This window comes from Sphaeroforma arctica, assembly GCF_001186125.1.
Source record: "Sphaeroforma arctica JP610 unplaced genomic scaffold supercont1.233, whole genome shotgun sequence".
NCBI lineage: Eukaryota > Ichthyosporea > Ichthyophonida > Sphaeroforma > Sphaeroforma arctica.
Window position 1 is genome coordinate 89,398 of NW_014040325.1, and position 11,206 is coordinate 100,603.

Here is an 11,206-nt window from a genome sequence, read left to right on the forward strand (position 1 = left end):
ATATTATTATTATTTATTTATTATTATATATATATATATATATATATTATTATATATATATATATATATATATATATATATATATATATATATATATATACATATCATTTGCATATAAGTATTAGTAGGTACTGACATATATACGTACGTACATGCTTACGTTCATACATTCATCCATACATGCTTAGTGAATCTTCATTCATACATACATACTTACATACATACATACGCTTAAATGGTCATGTTTTCGTACGTTTGCATTCATACATGCATGCTTACTTTTCGATATTGATTGCGATCACATTGAAAAGCTTTCCGATTCTTTCTTAGGCCTCCGTCTGATGTATGAGCTCATCCATGATATGTTTGATGTATGTTGTGTTTTTGCTATGTTTTCTCTCTGCATCCGAGTATACCGAGCACCCAACCTTCGTCAAAATGCTGGCAACTAACTCTTAACAAACATTCAATTCTTCACGCTTCCTGACACTTCCAATAGAGACTTCACCAAAGCACGCGCCAAGTTAGAAATAGACTATGCGAACCAGTTGTCTAAGCTGGCGCAGCAGAGTCTCGGTAGGAGGCGATGGCACGACCCTCGCAACAACCAGACCAATGAACATATTTCCAGTCAATTGGTGTATAAGGTATGCTGTCATAGCCCCGTGCCGCTATCCATTATACCCCTCACTGACCACTGCATGGCTCAATAGATGCTCACCCTATGATCTCGGATGTATAACGTTATCCTAAACCCCCAGCTGTCACATAGTCGAACTTTGTACCCGACTTCCCCATTCCACTTGTAATTTTCTATGTGATTACACTTATCTGATCTTTCAAGAATGGTGGATGGCTCGTATAGTCGCGTGTTTACTACTTGAACTAGTGCATCACATTTGCTTGTTTGGCAATACATAAGAACACTGCTCAACGGCGGATAGTTGCTTTAGATAAATATGCAGCGTGAGTTTTGTGTGGTACTCACACCTGTTTGTTCTCGTGTTATTTACACGACACCTGCATGGAGGTGCCTTCCTGACACTTTTGCCACTGCGTGACATCCAATTCGATGCGTACGTGCACAGACAATTCTCGAGAAAGCGGACAGCATAGCGGGTATGCATCTCAAAGCGGGTGAGCGGCTGAACGCGTCTGTAAGCGAGGAAATCAAGGCCAAGTGCCAACACAAGAAAGTGCACCTGAAGAAGTGTGCGGAGTCTCACTCTCGCTTCCAGGTATACACATGTGTTTGTGCGTCTGTATGCTTGAGCTGGCTATATAGATAATAGCAGAGTGTTTCGTGTTGTCGGCGAAAACCAATACTGATCATTTGGTCTGAAGCTCAGGTGTAGGCATTGTGAGTGATCGTTAGAGCACGCATGGCTGTGTTAGCGTATTTATTTTGCACATGCTTTATAGTAAAAGTATGTGTGTACATACTGCGAGGTGTCTATATACTGCGTCATTGATACGTGATATCCTCTATATGAAAACAATCCTTACATCGCATACATATGTTAATAGCATGCAGCAACCTTGTTCGCCGGTTGAGTTATTTGTTTCGGTCAGCTATCGCTTTGGCTCACCCAATGACCTAAACAGGATCGGTTCCATCAACGCGCGCGTGATTTGGACCATCTCAGGAAGTTGTACAGTGATCAGGAACGTATAACACAATACCAGTTAGAGAAGTGGGATAAACAAAAGGACGGCTTGAGCAAGGGCAAAAAGAGTTTCAAGACCATCACCAAATCTAAGGATGAGATCAAAGAAAGGTGTGTGCTGTGTCCCATACTACTCTTGCGCGGCCTATTTACGCTGTGTGTATGCGTGTGTGCGTGCAATTATTTGAGTATGCGGGATGGGTGTATTGCTGGTGACTAAATGATTTCTTTCCTGCTTTGACTTGGCGTGAATGGTCATTATAAGGGCTATTCAACAATCGCGATACCAAGCGTGTGTGTGATAAGACGACTATCTCAGTGTGGTGGGTGAGCCGTACGTCAGGAATTGGTCGACTGCACTCTCATTAGTACTATCTCCTCTGAATTCGCAGAGTTCGCAAACAAGGTCAAAAGGTTGAGGAATGCCAACAACGGGCGGACAAGGCCAGGAACGACTACCTCTTGGGCGTGGGTATGTCTATGTGTGCCTGTGTGCACACTCGGTTTCGAACCGGTTCTTCAAGCAGGCAGGCTCTAGACGCACCATGTATAACTTATGCTGTGCTTTTGTAGTGAGTATACATTGAGATGCGGCCACATACATGTGCCACTCACTATTGTATTGCACGGGGTCGCACTCTCGCACTGTTCTAGTTGTGTACCACTCTAAGGACTGATCTCAATGCAATGGTGGCAGCAGGCACTCAATTGAGCTACATGAAGCGCCGGAAACCGTTGTAGTGTTCTGTACTAGTATAAACTGATACTAAAACTCAATCAGCGGAACGCTAGTTTGTATGCTGGGGTGCTTCAATTTTTCAATAGCCATCAACCACGGCTTAATTGTTCGCCAGTATACTGATTTTTAGCACGAGTGCGTCACCACCATACAGACCACTGGCTTCCCTCACTTGCACAATGCATGTAGCTGAACCGAGTGTCCATCGTCATCATTGGAGTTTGGTGGTACGTCCCATACATGCCGAAGTACGCCGCTAAATCATTTTGACCACACCACCCTACCATGCTCCAGTTGCTATGAACGCACAGCACAAATACTACACCGAGAAGACTCTCCCCGATTATCTCTCACACGTCAACGAAGATCACCACGCACAAATTAAAGGTACGTAGACAACCACGTACAAAGTCAAGATGGCGGGGACCTATAAACCGTGTGCATGTGGTTGTGAGTAAGCATAGTGTTTTATGTGTATATATGTATATGGTTGTGTGTGTTGAAGATCTTGGGGGTGATTCGACACCTGACTAGAAATCGTGTGCGTTAAATTTTAGATTGGCGTGAGTGCTACCGTTTGTCATATGTCAATATGTGCGCATCTGTTTTGATCAATAAGAGTAATTGTTTTAAGACGCATGGGGGAACTTTGACCTAAGCACATGGGCAATTGTAAGTGTCCCGAATTTTACGAGTTTTACGACTGGTCAGGTTATATGCTATCGTCACCTCACAATTTACCCCTTCATTTGTCTACTTCGAAATTTATGTGTATCTATCCGAATACCTGTGTTTGGATATCGACAATGCGGTTGGATGTGGTTGGCGAGGAAATAATTGCGACAATCGTAGAATAGATAACTGTATCTATTGTAACTGGATCATAGGTTATATGGAAGTCTACGCAGCTACACATAGAGAAGTAGCACAAGCCGAAGTGGACTTTACGGAAGACATCTCCGCGTCTGCCGCTAAGATTGACAAAGAGTTCGAGGAGTCGTGCTTGCTGGGTGACTCGCTCTTCCAGGATTTATTCGAGGTAAGTTGCTATGAGGCGAGGGTATGAGCAGGTGTACTGGTGCAGAATATGTAGTCCTTATGTTGGTGCAAGGTACTACTTCGGATTTTGGTGTTGCGCCTGCATAAAAGTACTGGTCTTCTTTGTGTATACTCGAATACACTGTCAAAAATCTATTGGCGTGAAATTACGGTTATCGTTCCTTACTTGTATGTGACAAAAGGACATATCTACCGGACGTATCTTGGCTCAAGCACCGGGTCTGCACGTGGTTACTAACACACTCTTTTGTTTATATTTGGATTCGTGCCGCATTGAAGGTCCACTTTGAGCCCTTCGGTAAGGACGAGGTCAGGGACATTGACAACGGACCAATGCATGAAGTGGAAAACACAGCACTTATGCAAAGGTGTGACTATAAAAAGATGACGCACTACAGCCAGAAGGGAGAAGTTGTTAGGAATTTTCTTCCGTGTTCGTATTGCCTAACAATGTATTCAGAAGTATTTTATTATTTATCACGGTAAATTCATAAACCAGAGGTTTGTGAATTTGTATAGAATCTAGCTCGTCCATATATTTGTACAAATGCCCTGCGTTGTTGACCAGACTACGAACCTTAGTTATTGTCATACAGGTAGGGCGTGGGTGTACACATATATCGATCTTAGAATGCGAGTGTGGTGCATTCTGACACTGTGTGCGGTAATACGAGTGAAGCTATCACGAGCTACTCTGGTGTTTGAGAACAGGCTAGACCCTTGGAGTGCGATGTCTATCCTCCGCATGCGTGTTGGCATGTGAGGACGAAGGAATCATAGTAGCGGTGCTGCTGATAAGCTACACAAGCTTGATATATATCATATGAAGTGCCATCACATAGCCACCGGTGTCATTTTCAGGTTGAGATGAGCAGTTGGATTCGTGTTCCCGGTGTTGGAGATGGAATATCTGACATTTAGCCATTGAATTTTACGCTCACATTCGGCAATTATGTTGCACCCCGACCTTTTAGCCATTGAATTTCACTTTGGCTTTTCGTAGTAATGTTTTGCGCGTATTTAATTATGTTGCACGCATTCGTTCAGCTCATATGTTTCACTCTAACATCTACCAAATATGTTGTACGCATTGAACGAAAAGGTATGTGAATAATGCGCAAAAGGCCAGGAACACAGTGGAGAAGAAGAAAAAAGCTATTGCGAGTACTGCCAGTATGCAGCAGTTCCAGAGCGCAAACATAGGTGACTCAGATGCCGCAGCCACTCAATCGGTGTGTCGTCAGTTTTGTTGTGAATAAATGAATTTTAACATCCATATAGGTTCTATAAATAGCTCGGAATACGCACATATCGTGAGTTCAGGTTACTTGTGTACATGTCTGCAGGAACAAAGTACGTTGGCATAACTTACACATACACGTACATATATAGGTGGCAGTGTTATCATATAGAGGTGGTAGACGCCGATGCGCTAATGGTGTGCTATCAGTTTTGTTGTGAGCGGATAAATTTTGGCAGGCAGTTCGAAACGTCCACACAAGCGTGAATCCCGATCACTTGTGTATATGTCTGCAGATACAAAACATGGTGACGGAAACAATCATACATACATGTATATATTCTTATTTATTTTTAATCATATAGATAGGAAACGTTGATGCTACAGCCAGTTTTATCTGGTGTACCTTCAGTTCTTCGGGGGAATCGCTAGTGGCGCTTGTGTGAAGTAGTAATTGTTGTTGTTTTTAGGATAATGCAACGTGTATTTGATATTGTAGAGTCTACTGTGTCTCTACAAGTTGGTACATGCCAACACATGTATAAATATTAATTGTGTTTGAATACAAACGCCACAAACATATGGTTGTGTCCATATAAACCTCAACAAACAAAATAAAATGTGTCCACATCGACCCACCAATGTTAAAACTTGAGTGCGTCGTCTATTCGTGAGCGTATATATATATATATATGTATATATATCTTATCTATAACTATATCTATATCTATATCTATATATTATGAAATTGATATATTAATATATTATTATATTATTATTTTATATATATCTGCGCATCATGTATAGTGCAACACCTTCGGTCCCATGATCCTATCTACGCGATATTTCAAGTGTCAAAACTAGCTGTCAATATGACAGCGTAGAGATCTCACCTGACTGGCGGCTCAGCTCGTATTCTTCTTATTTTCGGTGCTGTGTTTGTGTGTAGATTGAGGAAGTAGTGGCGAATGAACGAGCCGAGATGATCGAAGCCGAATGGGAAGTTATCCGCAACGAGGCACGCATTGCCCGACTCGAAAGTGTTGGAGGTTAGTGCATCATCTTGCAGCATACGTCGCGGCGTTTGGTAGTCTTGTGCGGCACGGTAGTCTTGTGCGGCACTGGGAACTTACATGTTGTGTTTGTTATAGATCAGAAGTGTGCGTATACGATTGTAGGTAAAAAGTGCTTTATCTGTGATGTCTGCATACTCATTTGTTTCCGCTCCTATTCATCTATCAAGATGCTCGTAGTCGGACCTAAATGTCTCGGCATAGGTGTTTTGATACACACTTGCGTGTTAGCATTGTATGCACGTGCGAGGTATACATACAGCCACCTGCCTCTGTTATTGAGCGATAAATGTGGAAATGCCTGAGAAACTAGAACGGGGTCAAGTCATGGATCAGGTTTTGTTATTTACGCATTCGTATTGTAAATCGACAATATGAACTCCTTCTCGATCAGTACCACAGACCGTCGCGATATATTACACGGCCTGTATAGATCATCTCCCAATACATACCATGAGCCATACATGAGTAATTAAATTATAATTCCACTCACATTGCTTGCTTGCGCAGTGCCGGTGCCAGAGAGTGCCGCAGAAGAGCACTTGACTGCCACAGAAGGAGATGCACATAGTCTGGCCTCATGGAGAGGGTCGTCGGGAGTGTCATTAAATGCTTCTCAGGCACCCCCGGGAGACGCCACTGGCAGCATCAACAGTATGGGTAAGTCATTCGGGTATTCGTGGTGGAGGGGACAAGTTGTCTGTCTGTTTCGTATGACTGAGTGGGATACTCTCCTTCTGTGTTGTGTGTATGCGAACACGGATCCTAACCGTGGTCCTACAGATAGATGGTCTACGGCATGCATGAAAGTGTGTGAAAGAATCTGACACGTCCTGGGAAAACTTAGGGACGAACACAGTATCTCACAAAACAGGCAGATAGTGCGGTACGACGAACCCCATCATCTGGTTCTTCTATTTGTCTCATCGTTGCGTGTATACTTACATACTTTTATTCAGTACACTCACGTGTGCTTACGTATATGCTTACGTACTTGTACTTGGTGACCTCACATATACTTGCATATGCTTAGTTATATATGATTGCCTACCTATAATTAGTGCACTCACGTATGCTTACGTATAGGCTTTCGTACAAGTGCTTGGTGAACTCGCATATACTTGCAATCTTGCATGTGCCTAACTAATTGCTTACGTATATATATCAGATGCTGACTTTGACGACCACGCTGTCGCACAACCACCGACAGCCGCCCCACCCCGTCCCTCAGCACGACCTGTTTCCAATGCATTCGCACCCACACTTCTCGCACAGTACGCATACGATGCCACAGCTGACGATGAGTTGACGATCACAGAGGGAGAAGGCTTGTGTGAAGAATTCCCCGATGATGTGAGTGTGGTGCACTTTGGTTGTTTGTAGTTGTATGTACTTGTTTTCTCCTATTGTGCTGGGTCGTGCACGCTCGAAGGTAGTGGTGTGTTTGCCAGTATCGCACCGTACACAGTACGATGCCATAGTTGCTGACTAGCTCACTATCGCAGAAGTTTAGGGCCAGCGTGAAACTTGCCACGACGATTAATGTGTGACCTACTTAAATCTTGTACCTACAATCTGACTATGTTGTACCGCGATATTGTAGTTGCGAAGGATATGAATGTCACACACTCCAAGATAAATGTTGTTTTCTGGTATATTTAGATGGCTTGGTATGGCAAACGGTTGAAATGTGGTGTATTTATATTATCCGTGCGTATATGTATAGTAGTCACACAGTCAAAGGCAGTAGTTTGCTTGCTGATGTTATCCGGTGATGTACGTGCAAATTGTTATTACGTTTGGTGACTCTAACCTCTCCATACGAGTCCGCCATTCGCATTCCAAGCGACTGATGCGTTTGCCATCCAAATTGCTTGCCGGTGCGAAGACTATCCCTGTATGTGCGATCATCTATACCTAGCGCATCTGTATCTTTATCCCAGAAGTCGGCTATTTAACAATCCACATAATTATATCATCTTCTGGTGTGATCTGAATGCATGGTGGTGCGGGGAGTATCATTTCTGTATAGGATTTGGTGGTGTACAGTTTGTGTGCGGATTTTTGTATGCCTAGAGTATGATGGTGAGGGTGTTTAATCCATATATATATGTACATACATCCGTTCCTTATTGAGTATTCGAAGAGCCTATCCTTGAACTTAACACGTCGTGTCATCACTGCCCATAACAAGGCACACAAACACTGATGCTGTCACTCCTAATTAAACCCGCACTCGGCATGTCATTTGGTATTGGCGGTGTGGTGAGCGTATCCTATTCTGATATTTGTGTCAGGCAATGACCCCGACTCCATACAAATTTTCGGTGTTCGCACGCCTCTGACGAAACCTATGTCTTTGCACTCGAGAACAATGTTATGCTTAGTAAAATATTCCCTTGTATGCGTAATTATACTCCACAGGAGGGGTGGACGTGTGTGCGCAACTCTCAGGGTCTTGTTGGACTGGTTCCAACGTCTTACTTAGCGTCTATCTCCAACTCAAGCTCTTCACCAGAACCAGCTGCCACCTGCATTCCGCAAGTAACTATAGGTAAGGTTGCACATGTACGCTTTTTACGTTAGTTTGTCTCAAACAGTTGCTGTAGTTGTCTCGTACAGTTGGTGTTGTGCTAAACTCGTATACTTGTATCGGAATGTGCTTGCGTCCTTAGATACGTATCGGAATTGGAATACTCAGCTATAGATATAGCGGGTTAAATTTTAAATTATCTTCTTCCACCACGCTGCCTTGCGTTGGACGCTTGATAGTATGGCTGTACGCGTGCAAACACATGCGCGGGATTGTTTCTCATTTGCGCTCCTGTAAGCATCTTTTACATGTTGTTACACATACATATCTGGAAGGCTAGGCAAACCTATTTATATCATAGGCTGAATCTTTCTTTTATAATATCGCACGTAGTTTGTGCCCCCGATAGTGCTCTGGAAAGTGCTGTTTGAGAGTTTATGTCCGTCGTGGGTGTGGGGGCAGTGGTGCGAAACAACGTGATGTTTGAGAGCGTTCACTCGCAAGACCAAACCGACATTGATTGATTGTCTTAATCAATGTACGTTCAAATTGATAGCAAAACTTGACCATCCATCGATTTTTTATAGTGCAACGAAGATACTAGTGCTATGTAGCAATACATTCCTCTAAATACTCCCTCATCCGGTCAGTATGATTATCTTAAGCCTCCGTTGCCGCGTGCCTTACCCTTCCATCGTAATACTTGACACTGTATAGACGCCGGGCCTGTAGCAATAGCCCAGTACGACCACGAAGGGACGGGCGATCCCAACGAGCTGCTGTTTGAAGAAGGCGATCGTATCACAGTCACTCAGTTCGATGAGGACGATGATGGTTTCTGGATGGGCAGCTGTAATGGAAGGGTAAGCATTGTTAAGCATCTTGTGGTTTGCGCTCTGTGAATGTTTTGTATTGGTTCGAATTAGCAATCGGGGGCATCCATTGCTTCAGTGGAAATTAGAATATAGGGCTCGGAGCAGGCCGGTGCTTAACCTGTTTGGGTTTCTGCAACTGCTTTCATCTCGTGGGTTGTCGGAGAGTTGTCCCTTTCTCTGCTATTGTCACGTCGGATTGTCAAAGACTGTGAATGAAGCGAGTGCACATAAGGAAAGTGTGCCCTGATGTAGTGATGAAGTAGTAGTAGCCAGGCATGCACGGGCACTGAAAATATGAGCACCGCGCGCAAATTTTTAAACATACGCTGTCCTCAGGCACGCGATACGTACATTCGCTACCGGCTCCCGCATCCGTACAGAGTTCACTTTCCATTGAGTCCAACTAAACTACCTCGTACTGTGAAAGTACCGTCACTACTGATTTCTAAGATTATTAGGCGTTCTGAATGCACACTGGGCACCTTCCATTGTTTGAAGGTACTGTCAATCGTGATACATTTGCACCAACTCACACTTCCCTTAAATTTATTATAGACGGGAGTGTTCCCATCTTTACTGGTGGAGCTGGAGGAGTGACCAATCGAGAATTCAGGTGCTATAGAAATGTGTTTCAGCAAACATGTGACATGAAGCGCAATCAAATGAGAGCGCGTGACCTGATGATGATATGCCGAAGCGAAGACATGTTAGTGACCGCGACAACGCAACGTAGTATAGTGCAGTGTAGGTTATGGTGTGAACTTCTGAAATAAATATATCGCTCTCGATGGTGGTGAAGTTAAGATACCGCGGTTCATGGTGCTGCTTTGTGAGCCAATTTTGTGTTGTTCATCGTACAGACGTATTTACACTCATTTTATGAGTCATGAGGGCTGAATCCGGAGTATGCCCCTTTTTTCCGAGACATTGTTATATATACCGAAGGTGTAGGATAGATTATAAGGGCGGGGAGAATTGAGTGTTTCATGTATGCTAACCCTCCTATACAGGCTATGTGCTATTTGCATAGCCAAATTAGCTTTCCAAAAGGTTGAAATTTGTCTGATCTGTACCACTATAAATAGTTTCCTATTATGTAGTATATGCCACAGGCACAGGGCCCAGGGCCCAGGATTGCCCTGGTAGTCGCGAGTAGACATGACCCTTTCTTTTTTTACAAAAGAAATATTGTTCGATATGATAGGGATGAAAGTATTTATTTCAAATCGTCAAGTCATTTCATCATTATCGAGGGTTGGGCTTTTTTACAGTCGATCGAGAGGCTCTGGATAGACAGATGGGTACAATAGTTCATCAGGGGCTCAGGTCTGAAATTATGGTGATCGGTTCAAAAAACCTCATCACTGGATGGGTCGTGAATCCTATATTTGATTGAGTTTGTGAGGACTGGGGCAGGTGGTCAATTTTCGTGGTAGCAAATAGAATGGTTTCATTGGCGGTTTTAATCGAAAAATTGTTTGAGAACCTAATCAAAATGAGAAGATCTGTAGCCACTCTTGCACGGATCGATTTGGGTGGCGCACCGCTTCCACACCAGACTACCGAGGAGGAGAAAATTTGTTTGGGTGCCATTCTTGCGAGGAGCATTGGGGAACTTGTAGCCTTGAGGCCTTGGTTTGGACCGAGATTTCGAAACAAAATTTCAGCTAGGTATTAAGGCAGGGCATGGGGAAGAGTGATGACTTCTTCCGGGGAGGTAAGGTTTGGATTGGGGGTTGTGGAGAAGAAATGATCAAGATGTTCCCGAGGTATTCAAATCCCATGGTAGTCTTGCACGTAGTTGATGAGAGTTTGGTGCCAACCAGGATTCGCTGGATAAGTGGGCTGATGTGAGGGAAGTAACCCTGGTTAGACTTCGGGGCGGTAGAACATTTCGGGCAGTGGCAGCCCGCACTCCGGTAGTCCAGCAGCTTGAACACAAATGTGTAGGCAGCAATCAGTAAGGAGTCCATAGAGTCGACGCCTTTGACCAAGCGGTAATAATAGTGACGACGGGCTC

General features: G+C 43.7%; 1 protein-coding gene across 1 annotated transcript in view; it reads left to right on the forward strand.

Annotated features, from left to right (window-relative positions):
- Positions 1 to 9,985, forward strand: part of SARC_04258 (hypothetical protein) — a 10,640-nt gene extending 655 nt beyond the window's left edge. Inside the window, exons 2-15 of the mRNA XM_014301929.1 lie at positions 500 to 647; positions 1,089 to 1,238; positions 1,606 to 1,778; positions 2,060 to 2,139; positions 2,701 to 2,793; positions 3,294 to 3,445; positions 3,745 to 3,833; positions 4,568 to 4,697; positions 5,655 to 5,754; positions 6,289 to 6,438; positions 6,947 to 7,131; positions 8,203 to 8,332; positions 9,029 to 9,174; positions 9,742 to 9,985. Coding sequence (XP_014157404.1) covers positions 500 to 647; positions 1,089 to 1,238; positions 1,606 to 1,778; positions 2,060 to 2,139; positions 2,701 to 2,793; positions 3,294 to 3,445; positions 3,745 to 3,833; positions 4,568 to 4,697; positions 5,655 to 5,754; positions 6,289 to 6,438; positions 6,947 to 7,131; positions 8,203 to 8,332; positions 9,029 to 9,174; positions 9,742 to 9,783 — 1,768 coding nt within the window. The 3' untranslated portion in view covers positions 9,784 to 9,985. The remainder of the gene's footprint in view (positions 1 to 499; positions 648 to 1,088; positions 1,239 to 1,605; positions 1,779 to 2,059; positions 2,140 to 2,700; positions 2,794 to 3,293; positions 3,446 to 3,744; positions 3,834 to 4,567; positions 4,698 to 5,654; positions 5,755 to 6,288; positions 6,439 to 6,946; positions 7,132 to 8,202; positions 8,333 to 9,028; positions 9,175 to 9,741) is intronic.
- The last annotated feature ends 1,221 nt before the right edge of the window (positions 9,986 to 11,206 follow it).